The sequence below is a fragment of the Panthera pardus genome, unplaced genomic scaffold (genome assembly GCF_024362965.1).
Source record: "Panthera pardus isolate Hobbes unplaced genomic scaffold, ASM2436296v1 HiC_scaffold_5, whole genome shotgun sequence".
NCBI lineage: Eukaryota > Metazoa > Chordata > Mammalia > Carnivora > Felidae > Panthera > Panthera pardus.
This window is the reverse complement of record NW_026526980.1, coordinates 89,878-116,456: the sequence shown is the minus strand read 5'-3', so window position 1 is coordinate 116,456 and position 26,579 is coordinate 89,878. Positions and strand designations below refer to the sequence as shown.

Below are 26,579 nucleotides of genomic sequence, written 5' to 3'. Positions count from 1 at the left end.
TATGGACAGGCCACATTCTACCTGTCCATTCATCAGTTGATAAACATTTGGGTTTTTCCCACTTTTTGACTATTAAGAACAGTCCTGATATACCATGTGTGTGCACATTTTGTGTAGGCATGTTTTTGTTCCTCTGTAGTATATTTAGGAGCAGTGTTTGGTTCATATGATAACTCTGTATTTAACCTTTTGAGGAGCTTCTGTTTAAGGAAGCGTTTCCTTGCCCTCCAAGACTGAGGTTCCCTCTCCTCATTTGTGTATTCTCTTCACACCCTTTACTTCTCTTTCAGAGCAGTTCTGACAAATGTATCAATGACCCTGGTAACTCTCAGCTTAAAGCCCATAACTCCCTCTAGACCATCAATGTCCAATAGAAATACAATGCAGCCACGCATTTACTTTTATATTTCAGTAGAGGTTACATTTTTTAAAGAGTAAAACAGAACAGCCGAAGGTAATTTTAATAATATCATTTACTTAATCAAATTTATCCAAAATAACATTTCAGCATGTATTAAATATTTTTTAAATATTAATGAAACACTTTAAATTATTTTTTATATTAGGTCTTCAAAACCTAGTGTGTATATTTTTACACTTCCTGCACATCTCAGTTTGTACTCCCCACATTTCAAGGGCTCAAAACCACACATGGCTAGTGGCTACCTTCCTGGAAGGTGCAGCTCTAAACTGTTCACTCCCTGAGGGCAGGAACTCTGCCAGCTCTTGCCAATTATTGGATTCTCAGCCCCTGGTACAGTGGCTAGGATGTAACAGCTATCCCATGAATATCTACTGAATACTGAACAAATGAATCCAACCCAACTTCCACTCCTCCAAAAGTACTTTAAAAAATTCAACAGGCATACCGGTCCACCTGGTATCTTCAGCAACTTGAATTTTTTTAAAAAAGGGAATGAAATGTGGGACTCCTGTATGCAATACTGTGGGTTACAAGGACTTTCCACTCTTCAGGCAAATAGTGTCTTTCTTGAAATCAGAACCAATTTCACACAGAGATTTTTAAGGGTGGCTATGTTTTATTTTATGATGCGTGATCCACTTTGAAAGTATGAAGTGCCTGTCTGGGGAAGCCTATTTAATTTCTTCCCTTTATTAAGAATTTTGGCTAATATTATTATAAAGGGAAGTAGCTCCAACAAGTGGGTGCACACACGTGCACACAGGTAAACACACACACACACACACACACACACACACACCTCATGAGCCCGTGGGGCAAATGAATCTAATAGCAGCTTCCTGACAGTCAGCCCTCTTTGTGGTGAGGAAATAATAACAAGCATGTATATGTCTGTATATATTCAACCATTCCCACTCTGCAAAGTTCAAATCTACAACTGATTTACTTTCTGGGCTCCTGAAACCAGGTTTGTAAAAATTACTCAGGAATGGAATGAGGTCAAGATTGCCCCTTAAGGACACAGGACAAGGCAAGTCAGCCATAGTCAGCACAGAGCTGGCCACACGTGACCACACCTAGACCTGTGGGACAGCAATTCCCTCCCATGGTCCTTCCTCAGCCAGGTCCCCATTGCCTGGGCTGCAGCCAGAAGCATTCAGGCACAGGTGCACTAAGTAAGTATTGCTGAATTTTATCAGTGGTTAGAGGGTTGTAGTCAATTACAGGCATTAACAGACCTACTTCTTCACATGCTCTCCATCCAAGCCCTTTGCCATATGACTTCACAGTTCTTCCCACTAAAGAGTCAGAATGGACTTCTCCAACCCTTGATGTTGGGTTTACTCATGTGTCTTGCTTTAACCAATGGAATGTTGGTCTGCAATATGAGACCAAAAACTTGAAAACTGGCTGCTCAACCCTTCTTGTTTTCTTCTGCTCATATCAGCAGGATGAGAACATACTCAGGTGAGCCTACTGGTCCCAGGAGAAGATAAGAGCTCCTGATCCCAGAAGCAGAGCAGAGCTTCCCAAATGTACCCTGCCTAGATCAACCCACCCTGAGCTGACACATATCCACAGAAAATAGACAGTTGTTGTATTAAGCCACTAATTTGGGGTGGCTTGTTACACAGTACTTCTGTGGCAATAGCTAACTGATACAAGAGTCACTGTCCCTTATCTCTATAGGTTTTAACAAATATGAACAAATAACTCTGTGGGGATCCTACAACCGTCATTATTTACAACAAAGTGAACTGGAGAACTAGTTTGGCCCTGACACTTATCAGTTACCTGCCCAGAAACTGGTTATTCTTTTCTTCTTCTGCATCAATAGAGCCCCTATTTTACTCAGGTACTGAGCTGCCTTGTCTCTTAGAAAGTGTTGGCCTGGCGCCAGGAAATGGTTTAAGCAGGGTTTGGCAAACTATAGCCCAAGGACCAAATCTGGCCCACTGACTGTTCTTGTACGTAAAGTTTCATTGGAACAAAGCCATACCCCTTTGTTATGCATTTTCTATGACTGTTTTCAAGCTACAATGGCAGAACTGAATAGCTATAACAGAGACTGTCTGGACAAAGAAGCCTGAAATATTACCATTTTTTATTTTTAAAAAAGTGTTTTCCATTACCTAGTCTAAAGCTTAGATTCTAAGTTAATCATGTTACTCAAATCTCCCTTTGCCCTGGTTTTTTTAGGACTGGTCCTGAGACTCCATGCTGACTGTTGTATTGAGGTATTTCCCTCCTCCACTTCCTGTCAGCCCAGGACTGAGGTAGCTAAGATGCAGGAACTCTGCTGGAATTTGCTGGCAGAGATTTTAGTATAGAAAAGTGCAAGGAGACCCTCTGCCCCTTCATTCTTGCCTTTGTGTGTTGTCATGTAAGGACTTCATATTTGGATTGTGGCAGCCTCCATGACCATAAGGAGAAAGGCAAGAGCATCACAGGAAAGTCAACAAGAAACTCGTTGTCTCAAGCTCTTCATTTAGCAAACCGTGGAATTGGTTGTCTCCGGTCTTAGTACGTGAGACAGTGAACCCCTGTTGTTCAAGATGTGTGGCTGGTCACTTGCTGGCCGGCACTGCCAGAGGCAGGTCCTCCTGGCCCCAAAAAGCCTAGAGTCTGTGCAAGGGACCAAGGAGGTAAAACCCCGCCACCATGATTTAGGCAAAGTAACCCATCCACTAATACTTAAACTTCACCTGATAGAGTCAGCATTTCCTTGGTCTTGCCAACCAGATCAACTTGTCCTCTCACAAAAGGGGTGGGGAGAAGCATGGAAGGTCCTGTCTCTGCTCATGCCTGCGGAATCAGAGGTGACACTGGACCTTCCTTCCTCTATGGGCCAAAGAGAAGAAATCAAGGACAGTGCCAGGCAGGAGAGAGGCAGCAACGGAACTGGTATTTATGGGGTTTTGGTCTGTGAACACAATTGAAACTGCATTCCTAGACATTAGGTTTAAGAATGGAAACTTGGGAGTCATGTCTGCTAGCATTCTCCTTCCCTCCAAACCAGAGGGAATAAATGTTGCTCTACCATGCCTGGGTGTAAGAAATGTCACATTCCTATTTCTGTAATTCCAGTTAAATCTTGTCTGAGTCCCTGTGTGCCTGGCAGGTGGGGAATTCAATCTTGTCATTACTGGGGCTCTTTCCCTTCTCCGTGAGTTTACATAAGAACATAACCTTACACATTGTTGGAAAGCCAGACAGGAACTAGGTCCCTGAAGTTCACCATTACTGCAGCTGCTCCCAGTCTGTTAACCGTTTGGGGGCCATATGCTAAAAGAGGACCCTCATATGGTCATTCTACTGATCACAGGCTTGGCCACAGGACGCTTGCTATAGTAAGTCTCCACTATATATGCAAACTCCAAAATGCCTTCTCTTAATCTCAGCTTCCCCTAAGACCAAGCCACTCTTACTTTTTCACCCCTAAACACAAATGCCAGCTCCTCTCCAACACTCCAAACTTTAGCAATGATTCAGCTAAGTCCTCCTCAATGGACCCCAGGCACCAAAGCTCTTCGCCTTACCTCTTCAATAAGACAATGCAGAGATATCTGAGATCTTCAGAAGCCCAATCATGTTCACTCATTTAGGGGAGAGGGAGTTCTGAGAGTAGGAACTACACTCTCTTGTTCAAGTGCTATGTTTATGTTGCTCACCACTATAACCTCGGTGCCTGGCACAGAGTAGGTGCTATTAAGGCTGGCACATAGTAGGTGCTATTAGTGTCTGTTGAACTGAACTCTTGAAGTTGAAGCCATCAGCAGAAACCTGCCAAGCAACAGGATGGAAAACCAACCAATAGCAACAACAAAATTCAAGCAATCATAGCTTTGGGCTCTGAACACATAGGGCACCAGCCCAAGTTTAGGCAATTTTAATACAATAGTCATTTTGCCTCCAAACAAATTGGCATCAGCTCCAGAAGCCTCCTTCTGCCTCTTAAAGACAGCCAGTTTCTTTTTCTTTAAGTATGCAGCATTCCTCCCCAGGGTTGCAAAGGAGTATCCACCCCGCTACCACCAGCCGACGACTGCAGCCAATTGCCCAAGGTCTGATGTTTAATTATTATGTTTTAGTAGAAAAAACAAAATAATATCCACATCAATCTATAGCTATCATCACTTTATAGAAGCCAGATCCCATTTGTGGAAACTTTTGCACGATGATAACAAAATAAAGGGACAAGAACTCAGAGTCCCCAGAGTTATCCAGGAAGGAGGAAGTAAACAGAAAAATGCAGTGGTAAAGCAAAGTGAGTGAGGTCAATGAGTTGGCCAAGACCAAGTAGGAAGTGATGTGGCCCTCTCCATGTCCCCAAATATCAAAGTCAACAAAACCCATCAAAGCTTTGTGTGAACGGTTTACACTTGTGGAAATCAAAGCAGGAACCAAGTTTCTTGCCAGCAGAGGGGGGTGGATAGAGGCAGCAAACATGTACTCAAGTGCCCAGGAGGCTTGGGTGGCCCTGAGATAGTGAGCCCTCACCCCAATCTCAACAGAAATGTAGGGTAGGGATTGAGACATCCATGCACCACAGAATTTGTGGGCTTGAGTGCAATAGTTCCTGAGCCAATGCCCCTGGGACATCTCCCGGAGTCACCCCTTCCTACTAGGCTTTCAAAAAGATACTTCCCTAAAACCTCAGTTCCTCGACTCTAAAGCAGAGGTCATATTACATACCTTATCGGAAGTTATGGTGAGATTAAGAGATGATGAGAGTAAAGGTGTTCAGCACAGCACCTGGAATATGGAAAGCTCTCCATAAATATGAGCCATCTCCACCTACACCTCTAGATCTCAGAAGACAGAAGGATCCCCATGGACAAACTTGGCCCCAAAATCAAGCTGAGGAGCAGACTCCCTTAGGGATACTCAAGTCCTGCCCAAGACCTACTGAGTCAGAATCACTGAAGGCAGAACTCCGGAATCTGTATTTTTAAAGTCCATCAAGTGATCAATACAACTGCAACTTGCACTTGTTGTCTACATTTCTTTTACATTTTTTTTTTTTACATTTCAATCATTTTTAATATGTTCACAGATATGTACAACCATCACCAGAGTCAATTTTAGAACATTTCATCACCTCAAAAAGAATTCCCAGATCCCAGCACCTGGGTGGCTCAGTCAGTTAAGCGTCTGACTTCAGCTCAGGTCATGATCTCACGTCAGGCTCTGTGCTGACAGCTCAGAGCCTGGAGCCTGCTTCAGATTCTGTGTCTCCCTCTCTCTACGCCCCACCCCTTCTCTCTCTCTCTCTCTCTCTCTCTCTCTCTCTCTCTCTCTCTCTCTGTCAAAAATAAATACACATTTTTAAAAAGTCCCATACCCTTTAGCTATCACCCCATACCATTCCCCCCACCCCAGGCATAAGCAACCACTAATCTACTTACTGTCTCTATAGATTTCCCTATTCTAGACTTTTATATTAATGGAATCATTTAATATGTGACCTTATTGTGTATTGTTTCTTTCAGCATAATGTTTTCATGGCACATCTATGACATAGCAGGTATCAGAACTTCACTCCTTTTTATGGCCACATAATATTCCACTGTGTGGCTACACCACATTTTGTTATCTATTCATCTGTTGATGGGCATTTGAATTATGTCTACCTTTTGGCTATCATAAATGATACTAGTCTAAACATTCATGCATAAGTTTTTGTATGGACCCCTGTTTTCATTTCTGCATAGACATATCTCCAAGGAAGATATACAAATGACCAACAATACATGAAAAGATGCTAAACATCATTTGCCATTGGAAAAATGCAAATCATAACCACAATGAGATACCACTTCATACTTCCTAGAATGACTAGAATCATACATACTAGGATGACTACACAATAACAATGGTGGTGAGGATGCAGAGAAAGTAGAACACTCATTACACTGCTGGTAGGAACATCAAGTGGTTCAGCCACTGTGGAAAACAGCCTGGCAGCTAAATATTGAGTTACTGTATCATCCAGCAATTCCACTCATAGGTATAGACTAACTTGGGCTCTTTTAATCTGTGGGAAATGAACTATTGGTACTTAGCAAGAACAAAGAGAGGGAAAGAGAGAGAAAGAGGAGTTACAAACCGTCTTCACAATAGGAGATCATTGCTATTTACTCTTCCTAGTGAGAATATCTCACTTTGATAAATTATTCTGGTGTTAAGACACAATTATTCATAAAATGTGACCCCTCAATGACTTCATCAGCTACATACAAAAGAAACTACCCTAACCCTGGAGGAGATGTGCTGGGTTCGACTTGGTGAGCTGTGGTAAGTCTGATCTCTGTATTTTATGAAATATGAAGGGGATTTTCAAGGGTAATGTTGACTCTACTGAATTTTTTGTTTTTCCCATGTTGACTTTAGAACTTCCTGCATAAGGCCTGACTTTCCTGTACCTTTTATTGCTTCTAAGTAAATTTCCAGTTCAACATACTCTAGAGACGATTTGCTGAGAAACAAATCTCTCAAAAAAATGCTAAAAATATGAGCATAGTTATACTGCAGAGTTAACACAAACTGTATTTGTATATATGAAACACAATACATTTTCATGTGCAATGAAAAAAATGTCCTTCATTCTTACATAGACTGCAGGATGAGGGCTATCAAGGCACTTGCCCAGCAAGATCTTGGGTTCTGATCTGATTTGTGTTATAATACTCATCTTCAATGGATTCCATGTCATAATCACCCTTTTATCCTCCTCTCTTGGCAAGTTTTAGGCACACAGTGGTACTATACGTGTTTATTGAATGAACAGGAGACAGATGGCAACCAGGAGTTCCAGAAGTGCAATCAGGATTCCAGAAACTGTAGGTAGCTATCTCCAAGACACTGTGGCCAAATTCTCAGTCTCACCATGATTTCTCCAACTCATCTCAAACCCGATGTATAATCCTTGCTATAAACTCATGTTTATATGGACACAGGTGTGTGCCAGAAGCATGAGTTGTGTGGATTGCGCAGAGTTCAGCAAATCCACTTAGAAATCTCTATGTTTGGGTATTTCACTTGTGTCACCCTTCCTGCCTTCAGAATAAGACCTCCTCATTCCAAGTAACTACAAAAGCCTACTATGTGTATATACATGCGCACACACACTCCTCTCCTTGGCTAACACTCTAAAAGACTCACCTTGGGTGCTTTTCATGGTCATCTGACACCAGTTCAAATTAAGGTGATCAGTCTTTGTGCCAATCATTTGATTCTGCAAATCATTCCTCTTATGACTGATTTTTTAATGCTTTATTGAGTTATACATATAGAAGTACGCACGCCAAGAGTGCACTCGATAAATTTATTACAAACTGAACACACTCATATAACCAACACCTAGACCCAGAAACAGATCATTAAGACCCCTCCCAGGATCCCCACCCCACTTTTAGTCACTATTCACCCCTGACTGCCAACTGCCTCAACTTGTCTCACCTGATTCTGTGCTATATGTTAGGCAGTGACTTTCAGTTGGGGACAATTTTGTCCTCTCCAGAACATTTGGCAGTGTCTGAAGAAAATTTTTGTGAGGTATGTTACTAGCCCCTAATGGGTAGAGTCCAGTGATGCTGCTAACCATGCTACAGTGCACAGGGTGGTCCCCCAAAAGAAAAATGTCCAGCCAAAAATGTCAATAGTGTCTCAGTTGAGAAATGCTGATGTAAACAGAGTCATAGACTATCTACTCTTTGTGCTTGTGGTCAATTTTAACCCTTTGATTCTAATCATTTAACAGGAAGCAAAAATGTCATTTGGAAGCAGGTAGAATCCCAAATGAAAAAAAAAAAAAATTCAGTGCTGCCCACAAACATGGTGCCTTTAAAAGTGAGTCTGATTTCAATTCTTTCTTTTCTCATTTTTGACTGATTTTTGTAAAAATGTCATCCACTGGACTCAAGAGCCTAAGATTCTCAGAAAGCTGAGGTTTGCACAGGAATTTTGTACACACTCACACAGGTACATATGTCATTTACATTCACTCATCCACAGACACACACACCCAGAGACGTACACACCACCAAAGACAGACAGCAAGCTTCATGGTCCCATGAAAAGCAGAAGCACACCCTTCATTCCAGGGAAGCATTTATTTAATTCAGACTCCGATGGTCAAGCTGTTGCTAAGACCAGCTCTCAGTCTTCCCCCTCTAGGAAAGAGAGATGGATTATTTTTTTCTTTACTCAAGAATATAGATTTAAAAAACAAACACTTCTGCATCTCAAAGCAGGCTCTACTTCCTAAGCTGCACATATTGATCAGCATTTTATTGTCAATTTTCTTTTAGTTGAACTGAAAAAAAATATAATCTAATTATGTGTTTAGTGACAGTTGGAAATCAGTCACACTAAATCCAACAGAGTATGTTTGCGTGATTGAGTGTTTAATTTGGGGACAAGGAAGCAGAAGCATTGGTCGTGTTTTAATGTAATTAGTACAGAATACCCCTAAAGGGTTGAAATATCAAAACAGCATGAAGCTCATTCTGAACCAAGAAGGGATTCTACCTCTGGAATTGAGTCAGGCAGGTTTGTGGCTGCATGCACCATTTAAGCCCTAACGTTTTATCAATGTCTCTTCAAGAGCCCATGGAATATAGAATAGGAAAGACTGAAATACTCCAAGTCTTGGCTACACTTCTATAAAGGGAAATAACCTGGCCTTGTAGATATCTCACACTGTGATTCTCGAAGCTGCTGATTCCCAGATTTTTTAATTTCATAAACCAGTAAAATAGTTTTTTAATTTGTGAACCAACATAAGGTTGCCTTTTGTGGGGGAGGGGCATAAAAAAGGACTTTTGAAAACTACCAAATTCAAATATATATGAAATTGGTAGTTGACAAAATATATATATGAAAAATATATGTATGAAGAAATATATATATATTTCACGTGTGTGTGTATATATATGTATGTATGTATATATATGTATGTGTGTGTGTATGTGTGTGTGTGTGTGTGTGTGTGTGTGTGTGTGTGTGTGTATACATCTCACCATAATCAGTCAAGCTAGATTAGGTTTTGCTGCAGTAACAAATGACTCCAAAGGAGTTGTTGTCCTCACTCATGCTGCATGTGCACTACACGTCAAGGAGCAAGGAGTGGAGGGGGCTCTGTTTCCACACTGAACTTACCCTAGGGCTTAAGCTAATGGAAGTTCCATCACCTGTCCGGGCAGCAGAGGGAAGATGGTGAAGACCATGCACTAGGAATTAATTTCTCCAGGCCCGAAGTGATACACTGGTTTTCGTTTAGTAGATGAAGTACCTTCATCCCCAAACTCAATCCTAGTTATTTCCATACACTTTTACAGGGGATCTGATAGCACCCACTCCACAGAAAAAATCAAAATGGCCTCCATGGAAATGTTAAACAAAAGTGAAAACTTGAGTTCAATTAGCTGAGGATGACACTGAAGCATTTCCCAGGAAAGCTTTCGGAAGCTCTGTCCATCCATAACCTTGTTCTATTCCAGGGCAGGGCCTCTGCGTAAGCTGAACTGGCTTCCATTAGAGTAAATCACATTGACTCACAGCAAATGCAGATGAAGGACAAAAAGGTTCTTCTGACAAAGATTCACCTCTCTCTCCCTCTCTCTCCCTCTCTCTCTCTCTCCCCCTCTCTCTCCCTCTCTCTCCCTCTCTATCACACACACACACACACACACACACACACACACACACAAACACACACACACACACACCGCCCTCAAGGCTGACCCCATTCAGCAAGCAGTGCCACTCCACTGAGCACCTGGAAATGTTGCTTTGCTTCACTGATGTAAGCATAAGCAAGAAATGACCCTGACATCAAGGAGCTTACAGTCCAAGGGAAAGAAAGAAACTTGAGCAGAAGTGAGGGTAATACAAGATGGAGAAAAAGAGCCAAACTTGAAATTTGAGCAAAGCATGCACTGAGGACTGGGTCCCTGAGCCAGAGCCAGGCCAGCCAAGTGAGACTCACCTGGGATCTTTTGTAAATGCAGATCCCAGCAGAGCCACTAAACATCAATATTTCTGGAAGACAGCCCCAGGAATTGGTATAAGTAATAAATACTCTTCGCACGTGATTCAAATTCTCTTAAGGATTGGGGAAACGTGCAACTATGGAAAACACCAAAGAAGGCACTAAAATATACCCATAAATGTTGACTACTGTGTCAGCATCCTGTGTGCATGATCCCAATCCTTAGAGTAACCCTGCAAGGGAAACATCTGTGGGACTGACTGTGGGCTTTGTTGGTATCAGAGCCGAGCACCTAGGATGCTCGAATCCTGCCCCGCTGACCACTCTCCCCAAACAAGAGCCAGGTAAGAGTCATCTTCTGAGTTTTAGTACAATGTCTCCTATTTTCCAAGGTCACTTGGAAATGTTAAATAACCTGCTCAGTTCCCAAAGCTTGTAACTGTCAAAATGTGGGGTTCAAATCCAAATCTGTCTGACTCCAGAGATGTTTCCACTTGATTCAACTCTGGAGCCATCCTGGTTGTGGAGAATCCGCCTGACATCCACTTTTGTTTTTAGATATTGTCTAAGGAACCTCTGCAAATATTTAGACAAGGGCTGTTTCTGAAAGGCCCTACACAGTCAGGGAGCCAGGAGTCCTGGGTAGGACTCCTAGTCCTGTTTCTGCACCTGCCTTCGTTTTCTCTGTGTGTAAAAACAGCAAAAACAATCGTTGACAAATTCCCTCCCCCAGCACAGACACAGAGGAAGGGTTAACTCCATTGGTTTTTTGAATAGATGCTTTCAGGGTCAATGATGATTTCACAGGACAGAAAATATCACAGTCACAGAACACTCTGCATTCAAATAGAATGTTTTCATTTTCAAAGGGCCCTCTCTTGCTATCTAATCTTATCCTCCTGACAGTCCCAGGAGAGAAGCAGACTTGGTATGCCTGACCTCACTCTGCAGACAGGAGACTAGGCACAGCCCTCCAGATGCCACAGAGGGAGTGCGATGATAGGTGAGGGCCACTGTTATGGCCAGCCCTTTCCCCCTACCTAATAGCCACTCCCAGACCTCCAGCAGAGGGGACAGGAAGACTGGGTCACTCACCTCTGCCAGTGGGGACCAGGACCCAACATTGCAAGGACTGGTTACTTGATCACACACTGTCTGGGATCGCCATGCAAGAGGCCAACTCCTACCTATCCTGCAAGACTCAGCTGACACAGCAAATCCTCAGAGAACATTTTCCTAGAACCCCCAATATTGCGCCAGGGTCCCTTATAACTGCCTGGCCTTCCCTTACTACAGAACTTACCACAGTATAGGTTGTAGCATATTCAAATACATATCTGCCTTATGCTCACCATGTTACCTGCAGCACCAACAAAAATTAATAAGGTGAAACTTAATGTCTGTTGAATGTGAATGATATACTTTTATGTGGCATCTTATTTAATCCTCACTATATCTGCAATAGTAATAGTAGGAACAATTAACAATCAGTTATCAGATGTGAAAATGGAACCACACAGAAGTTATATATCTTGCCAAAGAGCTAACTAGGAGGTGATGAAACTCAGTTTGAGCCCATGGAGTCAGATTTCAGAGCCTGTGTTCTTAATCGTTAGAGTCAGTGCCTTCCCAGAATCTATTAGTTGGTTAATAAGTCTTTGTTGAATAAATAAGCAAAGGTTCAAGAAGATGGATGGATGGATGGATGGATGGATGGATGGACGGATGATGGACGGATAGATGGATGGATGAATGGATGAGTGGATGGATGGGTGGGTAGCTGGGTGAACAAATGGGTAGATGGGGATGAGTGGGTATATGGTAGATAGATGGATAGATGGATAGATGTGTGGGTAGATGGGTGGTGGGAGGAAGACTTGAGCAGCATTATTTGCCGTTTATTCAGGGTCCTCTAAAAAACCAAAGGAGTTCTCCCCACCTGCAGGTGGGTGGGTGAGGAGACTTGCCCATGAAATACCCATCATTTTGGACAGTGCTCAGCCTTAGTCACTGCTCTCTGAACACCCCCTTTATTGATTAGGAAAGCCAAAGCCTGCATTAATAATTAATGCAAATTACAACTGTAACTGAAAGTTGTTGAGCTGATGACAAATTGGCAATCAATAATCAATAACTTGGCTATGTCACATTGCTGTCATTCCAGGACAGTTCCACTGAAAGATTTTTCAGTCCCTCCATCAAATTAAGCAGGCTCATCAAGTCTTCCCTAACCATGAGGAGAAGGGGGTTGGGTATCCAATACTCACAGTTCACACTGGCATGCTCAATCCCTTTCTCTATCTGGGCCTGACCCTCAGTTCTGAGACTCCTCCAATCCTCCAGGTCAGCCTTTTTTTACTTTCTTATTTTTTTAATGTTTATTTATTTTCGAGAGAGAGAGAGAGAGGGACAGAGACAGAGTGCAAGTGGGGGAGGGGCAGAGAGACAGAGGAAGACACAGAATCCAAAGCAGGCTGTAGGCTGTGAGCTGTCAGCACAGAGCCCAATGCGGGGCTCAAACTCACAGACCATGAGATCATAACCTGAGCTGAAGTCGGACGCTTAACCGACTAAGCCACCCAGGCACCCCTTCCCTTATTCCAACCTTTGGATTAACTCAAGTGACTACCCGCCCATCAGGTATCTTCACCTTTCAAGGCTTTCCTTCAATCCGGCCTTCACTAAAAAGTAGAACAGTTATTGACAAAATTCACGTCAACCTGTATAAGGAACAGGTATAGGGAACAGGCCTCAGTAAGGGATTAAGTTCTAAGCCAACTTGAAGAGGGAAAAGAAGTTGAACAGCTATCAAGAGAGGCAGTGTGGATTTTGCATAACTGAAGCTAGAGATCAAGGGGCCATGGAAGACACAAGCTAAATATGATATAAACTCTTTTTTTCAAAATTATAAACATCCATCCTCCCACACTGATAGCTGTGCTTCAAATATTACTAAGGCCTTTGCTAAGGACAAGTCAGAAACATGGGACATTGTATGCAATACATTAAGAAGGCTCATAGACAGGCACATTCCTGACACCATCTACTAGAGGACTTTTAGGATTCTGGTTATATGTGTTCTATGTGTTCTTTCTCACTTCTGCTGTTGGAAAGCTGCCACAGTGAAGTGGTTAATAGTATGTGCCCAGAGACCAACCCAGTGCATTCTAATTCAGCCCCATCTTTAAGTGACTGTATAACACCAGGCAAATTATGCAATATTCCTAGTCCTCCATTTCCTCATCTATAAAATGGGTATGCTTCATTCATTAATCAAATTCTAGCTGAGCATATGCTAAACACCAGAGACAATGGTAATCATGAACAAGCATGGCCCCTACCCACATTGTGATTATAGTGTAAAAGGGGTCAATTATTCATCAAATATCATGCCCAAAGAAATAGGTGGCTATAGTTGGGCTTCGACCTACAACAGAAAGACACCTGACACTATGAGAACAGGTATCAGGAATTTGCCGTGACTGAGTCAGTGTGGCCAGGTTTCCCTGAGACAGTGGTAAGTCAGCTTACAGATGAGATGTTTACCAGGTGAAGGAGTGGGAGAAAGAGCTTTCTAGGCAGAGAGAGCAGGGTGTGCAAAGGCCCTGTGGCAGAAAACAGTATTGCAAATAAAGGAGCTTTAAAGAGACTAGAGAGAGCAAGTAAACATGCAAATAATGATAACACCAGCCTCACAGAGAAGTTGCAAGGAAACTGAGACCCTGTCTATAACAAATTCAGTAAATGACTAAACTGTAATTTCTTCTGAAACAGGAGGGATAAAGTTCCTTGGTGGTATTTCCCATGAAAGGTTGCTATGGACTCAGAGGCCACGTTGAACATTCTCCTTGACAGCTGCCCCTCCCCCCTCCAGCCAACTGGACACAAATGCACCCTTAGGCTTGTGATACCTGGGGCAGGGCCCAGGATGATTTCAGTCAAGATCAAATATCAAGAACCACACGGAATCTGCAAAACGGGAGGAAGCAGCTTTCAAAACTGTGGTTGGTTTCTACTGAGCGTCTTTCAGATGGAAATTAAGCAGCTCTTCACCAGCGCTGGAGAGAAGAGCCTCTTGCCGCCTGAGAGAAAGGGCTGATGAATCAGGCACACTGGTGGATCAATCAGCCTGCGCGTGTGAACAAGTTTATGGTGGAAATGAAGGGTTTTATTTGTTTGGCAAAACACTATGTGGTTTAATCGCCAGGAGGGAGGAGTGTGTAAAGCAGCAACACGGTGGCTGTTGGCCCGGGTTTTCTGGAAGGGGGAGGCAGTGAGGATCAGGACTTCCGTTTCATCTGCAGCCCCCTTGCAGAGGGAGCTGGGGAAAGCTTTGCAGCCATCTGCGAACTGTTTGCATCTCGTCTGGCTGGGCAGCTGTGCTCCAAACAAGGGTGGATGGGGCAGCTCTTGCCCCTGTGTTTGGAGAGACATGGGAGGGAAACTAACAGAGGTGACAGAAGGCAGATGCTAGGGAGCACTGCCCAGGCGTGGGGGCTGGAGTATCCAACCCACCCGCCCCTAGGCCACTAAAGCAGTCCAGAAGGGTCTTCTCAATTGATCCCCATCCTTGTGCTTACAGACAGTCCTTCATATGGAGACACACGAACACACACTGTCACCCCACACACTGAATTGCCAGATGTAGCAAGTAAAAAGGCAGGACGCCAGTTAAACTTGAATTTCAGATACACAATGAATTGCTTTTATGTCCCAAATGTTGCACTGGGATATACCTATACTAAAAAATTTGTTAATTGAAACTCAAGTTTAACTGGCAACCCTAGTCCCATACAACATAAGACTTGGAAACTCATACAGAAAGAAACACACACACACACACACACACACACACACACACACACACACACACTTGAGTGTACGTGAGTCTTGCAGTACCCAAAGTCAAAGAGAAAAGGCAAGGGCCAAAACGGGGGTCCCTATCCGTCCACATCTCCCTGTTTTTTGTCCCTGGGCTCAGAACAAGCCGAGTCCCTACCAACTCAGGGACACTTGGCATCCGGGTCCAAGTTGGGAGTGGAGGTGCCATGATACAGCAGGACGCTGACCAGCACCTGCCCAATTCAGGCTTCTTGGCTCTGGCCTGGAAGACACAGCAGACTCCAATAGGCCTTGGCGAGGATGGGAAAGGGGCAGGGGCTCTAAGACTGCAGGGTCATCTTGGAGTCCTCCATCTGGGGATCTAGCGGGAGCCTCGTTTCCTTTGGTCTGCTCCTACTGCCTCTGCCCCAATCTCTGTCCCTGCCTTTCAGTCACTGGCTGAGCATTTCCTAAGGCCCTGGCACTAGACTTGGTACTGAAGACGCAGCCCCTGGTCAAGCCACAGCCTGGCCTGCTGTACATTCAGCAATGACCTCCCAGCTCTTGCTGAGTGTGCACAACAAGCCAAGTGTGTGGAAGTGGTGGTTACTTCACTGAGTCCTGCAGCCCAGGGAGGCAGCCATTATTACTATATATTTTCACCATTTACCTTTGAGGCAACTGAGGCCAGAGCAAAATCAGCTTACTCAAGCACACACGGGTAGGGAGTGGCAAGGCCTGAAGGAGGCAAATGCCAACTTTGGAACTTGCAGTAATGTCACCAAGAATGTCTGGGAAAGGGAATTTTCCCTCTGGAGTGAAGCCACCTGTTAGAGTCGGAAGCCAGAGTCCCTGCTAGGGGTGGTACCAGGGTGTGGACTGACCTAGATGAAAGTGAGGCAGAGAATGCCATTCTAACCAATGCCCTCAGGCTTCGGAGAATGATCCCCGTAGAGGATGGCACCATGTAGAGCCTTGGAGAGCTAGCAGCGGGGGAACATACTTAACCAGGATACAAATTTCAGCACAGATCACCCTCTAATCTGGATATCCTGTTCCTAGGAACATCTTACAAAAACACAGGCACAGAGAATCAAGTGATGTATGTTGGAATATTCATCACAACACCATTTGCAACAGGGAAGAAGCAGAAACCATTCAGAGACCTATCAGTATAGAGCTGGCTAAAGAAAGTACAGTGCATCCACACAGCACAATAACTGCCTGGAAAGGACAGTGGAATCCAGGTTCCAACATGAAATGAGGTCAAAGATATACATCACTGTGTTAAAAGGAGGCTTTTCCAAACAATAACTATAGCATTATCCCATTTGTATTTTTAAAAGATTAAAATGAAACAATTTAGGAGCACCTGGGTGGTTCAGTCAGTTAAGTGTCCAACTCTGGATTTTGGCCCAGGTCATTATCTCACGGTTCATGGAATCAAGCCCCGTGTCAGACTGTGCACTGACAGCTCGGAGCCTGCTTGGAATTCTCTCTCCCTTCCCCTTGGCCCCTCCCTACCCACCTCTCCCTCAAAATAAATAAACTTTTTAAAAAATTAAACAATTTGTGTGCAGATATACATGCTTGCACACACACAAAGAAAGGTGTGGAATGATATACCTCAGCCCCTCCCAGTGTTACTTCTGAGAAGCAAGACTGAAGAGAAACAGGGGTGCCTGGATGGCTCAGTCAGTTGAGCGTCCGACTTTGGCTCAGGTCATGATCTTGTGGTCTGTGAATTCGAGTCCCACGTCGGGCTCTGTGCTGAGAGCTCAGAGCCTGGAGTCTGCTTCAGATTCTGTGTCTCCCTCTCTCTCTGCCCCTCCCCCACTCATGCTCTGTCTCTCTTTCTCTCTCTCTCTCTCTCTCTCTCTCTGTCAAAAATAAATAAACATTTTAAAAATAATTTTTTAAAGATTGAAGAGAAACAAAGGAGGAGCTCTGCTTTTTGTTTTATATATAATGGTATTGTTTAAATTCTTTACAATGAATAAATAATAATCTGTAGTTTTAATAAGCAGAAAAAAAACCCCAAAATTATACTCAGACCAAGTGGACTCTTTTGTCCAGCCTGATTCCTGCACACCAGGGCTTATAGCTCCATCAGGTCAACAGAATACGGAAGCAAAAAGCAAAATTAAGAGGGCATAGATTTTCCCTCCCAGGTTTTCCAGTTCAAGCCAAGAGGTTTCCAAGTCACAAAGTCTTCTTATCCATACACACAAGACACAAGCCCCATAGCACAGGCACAAGCCTTGTCCAGGTTTCTCCAGGACGGAGGTCTGAGATGCAAGGCAGGTCTGCACATAGTCGGGAATGGAGGCCTGGACAGAAGGAGGCATAGAGCCAAGGAAACCCTCGGGGCAGTCCCTGCATTCCCCAAAGACCATTGGAACCCAGAGCTTCTCAGAGCCCCCGCAAGTGTTCTGTGAAAGCCTGGAACACAGAGCGAGGAGCCAGGGAAACAGAAAACAAGTAAAATTCATAAAGCCCAGCCATACCTGGACCATGCTAAAGCTGTCTGCTTTTCTCTGTTTTTAAAAATCCCAGCTTTCTCCTTTGTGCCTTCAAGGTCCTTGCTCTGCACCCGAGCTCTCCTCTTTGCCTCTACCATCCTCTTGGATCCTCTTCCCAGCAGCTTTTCTCAGGCTCTGGGGCTGCACCCTCAGACCTCCAACCTCCTTGGAACCCCTACTCTCCAGCTGGTGAGGTACAGGGGGTCAGACGCAGCCAAGATTCTTTGGAGAGGCAAACACAGGAGCCCTGTGGGCTGTGAGTAACATGACAACTTTCTGCTGGGGCTGAAAAGGAAGGAAAAGACCAGTCCCTCCATGGAACAGCCCCAGGAATACAGGGCTCTCAGCAGCCTCTAGAGACCTGTGTTGATGGTCAGAAGTCCTTGGTCACCCCTATGTACAGTTGCCTGCAAGGAGGACCATGCAGGAAGCTGTATGTTGCTCAGAGAACAAAAAAAGGAAATTAAATGCACCATCTGCTTATTAGTGAGAGCTTTTGAGGCAGACGCTTAAATATGCATGCCCAGACATTATAAAACTTGGGGGGGGGGATGTTAATTTCAATAACCTGAGTTCTTGTGCTTGCAAAAACCATCTTTTTTATCTCTTCTCGGTGATTTGGAAGCTCTGTACCCCAGACTCACAGCACCAAGATGGCTGACCTCACTGGATTTGGGCAGCTGTGCAAAGTGGGACACCAAACACTGGCTAAGGACCCATCTAAGGAAAACGCTTAGGAGGAGAACAAGTCACTATTCCCCACCTCCACCTTTGTCTCCCCCATCCAAAACCTGGATGACGCTAGCCTGCTGCCCTGCCACAGGGGTGAGGAAAGCTCACCCTTTCCAGTCCTGCCCCTGACACCAAAGACCAATAAAGTTGAGAGTGGGAGACCTGTACCCCCTCCAATGGAGTCCTGCAAGTTGAGCACTTTTTTTTGCAACTCCTCCTCAGAGCTGCACAGATTTCAAAGGCAGCAGTACTTATAAACCTCATGGGACACCATGAGGGTGCAAAGCCCCTTAACCTGAGATTCTCAGAGTAAATATTTTTGGCTTTGTGAGCCCAACTATTCAACTCTCCCATTGAAGCAGGAAAGCAGCCATAGACAATATGTACATGAATAGGTGCAGCTATGTGCCAATAAAACTTTATTTACAATCACAAGGAAGGGGCCACCTTTGGCCCATAGACCAGAGTCTGTCCCCACCACTAGAGCAGTTTCTCCAAGAGAAAAGGAACTGAACCATCTTGAAGGCTAGCACCTAGACCAGCACCTGGCACATAGTAGCTGCTCAAATACTTAGAGAAGGAATGAAAAGAAAGAATGAAAACGGCTCTCAGTATTGAGAAGTGAAGTTCTCCTAATGGCACCATCTTATGCTAAGGAACACTGCCAGGGCAGGACTCTCCACCAAGGCTGGGTCCTGGAAAAGTGACAGCTGAGTGTTGCGAGGAGGACAGAATTCATGAATACAAACTATAGTTTTGCAAGAGTCAAGACCATGAGTGTTCCCTGCTTCAGGGCACACACCCTGGTTGGGCGCTGGAATACCCAGACTTAGGGTAAATCCTGGTACACACCCCCCCCCACACACACACACACACAACCAGCCTCCATTTAAATTCCCTTAAGACCTCATGAGCATGATATATGAAATCCAACAGGCTCTCTTTAACACGACCAACCCTCACACTTTCCTCGTGTCTGTGGAGCCACATATCCTCTGCCTGCTGCTCCTCTGATGCTTCTCATGGATTCTTCTCCTCATCATTAAGATTTCCTCATGCTTATACTAAATCCCCTCCTCTTGCCTCTCCACTCTCTCCCCAATCAACCTCAGGTGTCCCCCGGCCTCGAGTACCATCTACACTGACGACTCTCAAGTCTGAATCTCCAGCCCCAGACCTGTCTATCCTGTTAGACATTGTCACCTGGGTCTGAGAGCAACCTTAGCCAAAGTCCAAAACCAAATTCATAGTCTTCCCTGACATTCTGGAAGTCAATCCGACCCTGCCTCTTTCTCATTTTTCTCATTGCCATACTAAATACATACTTAAGTCTTTAATGTATCTCATAAGCTTTCCTCTGTTCAGGCACGCAACTCCACTCACTACCGTCACCACCATCACAGCCACCACATCCCTGACATAGACCCTTGTCTCAGCGCCCAAACTGGTCTCTCTCCTGCTCCTTCAGCTCCAAATCATGTTCCAGAGAACAAAAAAAGACAACAAACATCTCACCAAAATGAAAAGAATCAGGAGAATATCGCCCAGCAGTCTGCATCTCTCTAGCTGAGAAGTCCAAACCAAGCCCTGGTTTGCCAGCACTGGGGTTAAACGTTTCTGAAATGATTATAGCTAAGGGCTACACAGCTCACAATCCAAAACTAATGCAGGCACAGAGGCACCTGCCTCCCCAGAAGAATCTGAGCCATCCAGTGTGTGGCCTGTACCTCTCTGTTCTAACAGAAAGGAATGCCCTCCATGCCTTTTTCCTCCTTGGAGGACCCTCCACCACCAACCTGCACCCCACTTTTGGCCCTTGGAGAATGAGGGAACCTCCTACAATTTCTCACTTCCACACTGCAGGCCTCAGAAGCTTGCCTCACAAATTATAGGAGAGCCCATGCAGCACCGTGTTCCGGTGGGTGGCCATGTCTTCATGTCAGCTTGAGAGATTGTTGCCAGGGAAATATCTATATTTCAGCAGAGAAAGCGTCAGCCCTGTGGAGTCCAGCTGTGCTCAAATGGGAATCCAGAAACCCAGATGTTGGTCCAAAAGCCCTGTCGTGGCAAGCCAGCTTTGGAATTCTCCCGTGTGGGAGTGAACTGAGTGCCACCCGCTCTGACTGCCCACACCCCTGCCTCCTGGAATCCTGGACCCAGAAAACCAAGGAGGAAATTGGAGAGAAACTGGTGAATTCCATGTGGAAAGCTGAGATGCTACACAAATCCAATCTGAGGTTTTGGTGGATGATGTTCCTCCCTCGCACCTCACCAAATGGATAAGGGGATGGGAGACAGAGTCTGACTCACCCAAATAAGTAAAAATGGAATTGACCATTTGTTTTGTGCTCTCCTAAACCATTTCTGTTTGTTATCTTGTAATTGTATTGAATGCCAACATAACAACCCATTGAGGTTCTATCTCACTCTCTCCATTTTACAGATGAGGAAACTGAGGCCCACAAAAATTGAATAAATTTCCCATGGCCACATAGCTCATAAGTGGTACAGCAAGGACCCAAACTTAACACCTACTCTCTGAAACAGTTTTACAAGTGTAGACCCGTGGCTTTCAGACAAGATATTTCATCTGCCTCCTCTCCAAGCCCTAGACATTTGGCAATGTCTGGGGACATGTTTGGTTGTCACACTAGTGATGGAGAGGCAGTGTTAATGCCATCCAGTGGCTACAGGCCAGGGATGCTGCTAAGGACAGCTCCCCACAACACAAAATGATCTGGCCTCAAATGTCACTAGTGCCAAAGTTGAGACACTCAGGTGCAGACTATCACCAGTGAGCTGGGAGAGACCGGCAGTCTGGACTCTCCTCTGTAGGGGAACCCCTACAGATGATAACCTCCGCACTCTGGTCTCAATCCTGGGGACTCTTGAATGGGGATTCCAACAGGGGGTTTCAGCTCTGCCCAGCACAACCCAGAAGTCTATGCCAAGTTTCCAGATCTTGAGAAAAGCTGAACAGACAACTAAGGTTGATAACCAATTACCTAGAAGAGACCCTTCTCTACCCCCAGGAAGAGCGGCAGGCCAGAATCACCCTGGGGTCACTTTAAAGGAGTCAATAAAGGCTCTGGGAGGATTGGTTCTTTGATACCTTCTCAGCAGCACTGGTCCTGAGGGGGCAAAAGGAGTCTGTGAAACTTCTGATCCCTGATGGGGGATCAGCCCTCACTAGGCACACACCCTCCTCCTGGCACACCTCCAGCAGAGCTCTGCACTGAGATGGCTCCTGAGGCCCCATTTTATCTCCTCAAAGCACTCCGTAGCAACCACCAGAGGAAAGAAACCCCCCTACCTTAAAGGCAAGAGCCAAGCCTGGGAGCCACTTTGAAGGATAACCAGCCACATGTAAACCTCAGCCATCCAAAGCTCCAGACCCAGTGAAGGGAAGGGGTATTTTATCCTTTAGAAACATCTAGACGCAACATGGACAGGGAGGTGATATCCATGCAGCTTCTGCAGAGAAAAGCCCAAAATGATCTGCACCTAAAAATAAGCTGCTATTAAAGAACAAGGATGTTTTTGACATTTTAGCCAAGCTAATGGTCTACACAGACAAAAATCTCATGAAAAAGCATTCTGTCCTTCTTTCTCCATTTGGACATGGTCTGTGAGTGAAGAAATGGGCTTTCCTCCTCAAAAAAATAGCTGCTGCTCTGGCACCAGCCCGAAACTGCTTCCTGGGCTCTTTAAAGAGAATATTCCTGTAGAAACTACAAGGGAGGAGAAATCTGTCTGACAGGCATTCTGGGCAGCACGGGCTTGGCCAACCTTTAAACTTGAAAACCAAGACACCCCCACTGTGAACGGTGACTTCCTCCAGAAGATCCAGGTGCCCCAAAAGGAGAAAATTGGATTCAGGCTCAGGAAACAAGGACAGTTTCTGTCCAGTTATGACATAATCCTTTAAACCATGGCATCCCCATTTCTCTTTGTGAAACAAAAAGTTCAATAGGGTTTCTGCCTTTTAAAAGTTTCATCACCTGCACATAATTTCTTAACCTTCAGAAAGCACTTAATGTGGAGATTCTGGCCTAAGACCCTCATCTCCTGTGATGCACCCCCAGAACTAAAGATGACAGCAAGCAAGCTGCATGGAGTGAATTTCAGTACTAAACCACATTTACTAAGCACATACTATGTGTCAGGCTTAATGCTAAGTGCTTTCTATGGATAACCTTTACTTAATCTCAGGGATAATAATCCTGTGAAACAAGGCCTGCTGACATATCCATTTCACCAGTGAGGACACCAAGGCTCAGAGAGGTTAAGTGACTCACTCTGAGTCACCAAGCAAAGGAAGGTCAGAGCCAGGATTCAAACCCACATTCCTAAGCATCCCACTGCACTTGGGTCACTTCCTCCCACCCTCATATCCTGGTCTTTTGCAAAGTCCCAAGTAACGAGGGAAGTGATAGAGAGAGGGGCTTCCAACAGTAAAAGTTTCAGCACCGCACTGCCCCCATAATCATGTTTCTGACAGGGCCTCTCCTCTCACCACACTGCGACACATCCCTCTCACTCTTTCCATGGGATGTGTCCCAATAAACCTTTCACAAGGATTATCCTTCTTCTGGCATCTGAGACAGAAATTCACCTGGTTCTGGTGTCCAAGTGGCCCACAATATGAACACAATCACAATCATAGGGAGGTAAGGTCTCCAAAGCAGTGCCTGGGAGCAGCCCCACACCGGGTCGGCTGGGCTTTGATGCAGCCAGGTGAACGGAGACAGGCAGCAGCTGGCTATATGGATTTGGGAGAAAGAAGGGGAACTCTCTCACAGGGCTCACTAGCCACTAAACAAATTTTTAAGACAAGCTCAGCCAAGCAAATGGTCAAGAATAAAAATATTTGTAAGAAACAAAAAGGTCAACCCCGTTATCCATTAAAAACTCTCAAAGTAGCAGCCCTTGCCATGGGGACAGCTATCCAGCCAACCCTCATCTGTCCTCCAGACTCATGTGCTCCCCAAATGTAAGGTCAACCAGGTCACAATTGGAAGATTCAAGAAAAGAAGCAGAAAGCGGGAACCAAGAGATCAAGCGGGGCACTGACCTCCATCACACACATGCCTAGTGACTCATGTAACCATGCACGTATGCAACAAAACACCCTCACGCATACCCTCAGGCAGCAGGGACCACAGCCAGGTAGCACCCGAGAGAATGCACAGAACTTTGCCTCACTGTCCCTCTCTGAAAGGATAAGGAGAGAAGAGTGACTTGGGGGTGGAAGCCACCTGCTTTCTCTCTCAACTCTCACTGCCCAACCAGAATGGGGAACAATGACAGGAAGATACAGGGCAGGTGAGGGGCAGGGCGAGCTGCTGCCAGCCCACATGCTGACAGAACAGGGTCTGGCAGAACCTATGCTGAGGCATTTCCCACCCAAATCCCTTACCAGGTGAGGGAAACACACACCGGAGTAAAGTCCCAAAAAGACACCTAAAACAGCACTGTCTAGGAGGGAGGTGTAGGGTGAGGGCTGCTCAGAGCCCTCCTTCCCTTCACCTCCTTCCCCTTCAGGGGGCCCCCAGGACACAGGGCTTCCTCTTCCCCTCTTTGGCCAACCGCAGAACCCATGGGTCTCCCAGCCAGATACAACGACGGCGTGGGAGAATCAGCAAGTCGATGCTACATAAACAAGAAGGGGGTTGCGACCAACAACCAAGCATCTAGTTTCTCTGGAGGTCCCCACGAGCTGTCACACCGCGCCTGCCTGCAGGAGTTGCTGCCCAATTATCAACTTGGACCTGACTGCCGACGGGGAGCATCCCCGCCCACCCCACCCCACCTCTAGCCCCCGTCCCTCCTGAGCCCCCGCTCACTTACACCTCTGCCTTCGCCACCTGTCTGGGTGCCGGTCTCTTCCCTGCCCAGACGTGGCGCGTCTTCTCCTTCCTCCTGCGCTGCGCTTCCTCCCTCCAGCCCCAGCTTCAATCTCTTCTCCTCCGGAGGGGCATCCTCCTCCTCCCGCCTCTGCCAGCCATCCCTGCCTCTGAGCTTGCCCGAGTCTTCGGGGCTGCCAGAAGGGCTGGCCATGGCTCCAGGGGGCTCTGCCTGCACTTGGGGAAGAGAAAGGACCCAGCAGCCTTCCGAACCCAGCGGCCTGTCGGTGGGAGATCGGGCTTCTGAGCGCGGGCTCGGTGGGTTCGCGCGGCTCGGCTCCGAGCTGGGCTCCTCCGTGGACCACTCCTGTCTCTCTGCCGCCCCCTTCTGGCTGCTCACGCAAAACGCAGGCACGCGTGGAAGAGGCCTGCGCTCCTCTCACCTGCCAGGGGCCAGGCCCGCTCTGGCAAAGCCCTGCCCCCAAATCGCACCCCCATGGTCTCCCTGACCAAGGAAGGGAGGAGAGAAGGGACAGACAGACATCCACTTCTCGAATCCCCTGCGAGGACAGACACCCTGGTCTTTGATACTATTCTGTATCTTGAATGATTTAGAGGTGGTTGGAAAACAGGCTGCTCTGAACAGATCAAGAGAGTGATGGGTTTAATGTAGAGACACCACCTTGCAAAGCTGTGCTTACCTATCAAGGATGTTTATTGAGCATCACTATGGGCCAGGCACTGCGTGTGGGAGGGAATTATAACAGTGACCATGGCAGGCATTGTCTCCGACCAGGTGGAGCCCGGTGCCTGGTGGGGAAAGTGTTAATTGACATTGTCAACGGGTGAAGGACTGCAACAGAGGACTGCTGGGAACAAGGGAACCTAAAACAAAAGAGCCTCAGCAGGTCTGGGGCTGGGAAAGGGGCAGAGGAAATGAACACTGAATGGAGATGTACAAGATGAATAGTTCTCCCAGGTAAAGGGTGTTCCAGCAAAGAGAATAGCATGTGCAAAAGTCCAGAGGCTGGGATGAAGGCAGCAAGAAGCCAGTGGGGCTGCAACAGGGTGGGTGAGGGCAGAGAGGTGTAGTGGATGGAGAGGTTGCCAGGGACCAGGCATGCAAGGCCAGACCAGGTAGAGGACCACTGCAGGGACTCAGCACATCAGCAGTGCTGATGGACAAAGGGAGGAGACTTTGAGAAATATTTTGCAATGATGGATTGATAAATCTAAGTGTGCCCCCCAACATGCCCTTAATGTCATTGTGGGACTCCCTCCTCAGCTGTGTTAGTTGAACTAGGAGGTACTTTCTGGACATATAAGTGTTAACACTGTGTCCAGGGAAGGCTGAGTGAACGTCAGTCTCCTACATTCCCTGAGCTTCCTCAACCAAGCACTGAGACCATGCTGCAATTGCTTGTTCAGTTTTTCCCCCACTAAGCTCCTTCAGGCATCACTTCCTCTACCTTGTTCATGCTTTTATGCTGAAAAGCTGTCAAAGTGGGTGGCCCATAGTAGGTGCCCAAGAAGTATTTGTTGCATAAGTAGGGATCTTCTCCCACCCAGGGTTCTCTGCATTCTCCACCTTCCCCCTCTTGCTCTGGCCCTTTTGTCTCTCCTCCATCCCTTCTCTCCCCACTGGCACAAATAGTTCTAATAACCACAGGTGGGCTTTGAGACCCTCTTATTAATTCATCTTGTCACATATTAATTCATCTAAACCTCACAACAACCCTGTCATTATCCCCACTGTGCAGAGGTGGAGACCAAGGTATAAAGAGGGTGAGCAACATGCCCAAGGCACACAATAGTGAGAACTGTTCCCACTGACATGCACTGAGGTCACTGGATTCCAGATGGCAGAAGCCAAGTGGCAGCACTCAATGGCCAAAGGCAAAGTGGGCATGGTTACCATGGACAGTACAGTAAAGCAGAAATCAAGACAGTCTGACACGCAGAGAAGAATGGCATTGGGAAGTCAGGCATGGTATAGTGCTCCTAGAAGTGAATAGATGGGAAGCCTACTGAATTCTTACTGATCTGAATGAGAAGAGTTCTAGGTCAAGTGAAGAAAAGTCTAACTTGAATTGTAAAAGCAGTCATTACCCCTCAGTCAGCTCCCAGACTTGAGCCAGCTTACAGACCCAGAGAGATTTGGTCCCCTTGAGGAAGGATCTTGGTACATTGCCAAAAATTGTATAATGTTCATCTTTTTCACAGCCTTCCCCAAAGGTACC

The 26,579-nt window shown here is 45.8% G+C and overlaps 1 protein-coding gene across 21 annotated transcripts in view; it reads right to left on the bottom strand.

Moving 5' to 3' along the window:
* The window catches only part of RBFOX1 (RNA binding fox-1 homolog 1), a 2,061,409-nt gene extending 2,036,769 nt beyond the window's left edge, over positions 1-24,640 (bottom strand). For 3 of the 21 annotated variants that reach the window (XM_053894472.1, XM_019468828.2, XM_019468822.2), the window contains exon 1: positions 24,344-24,631. In XM_053894472.1, coding sequence (XP_053750447.1) covers positions 24,344-24,553 — 210 coding nt within the window. In that variant the 5' untranslated portion in view covers positions 24,554-24,631. Of the gene's footprint in view, positions 1-24,343 lie in introns of all 21 variants that reach the window. The other 18 variants (XM_019468813.2, XM_053894470.1, XM_019468820.2 and 15 more) reach the window with 12 other exon arrangements.
* Between the last annotated feature and the right edge of the window lie 1,939 nt (positions 24,641-26,579).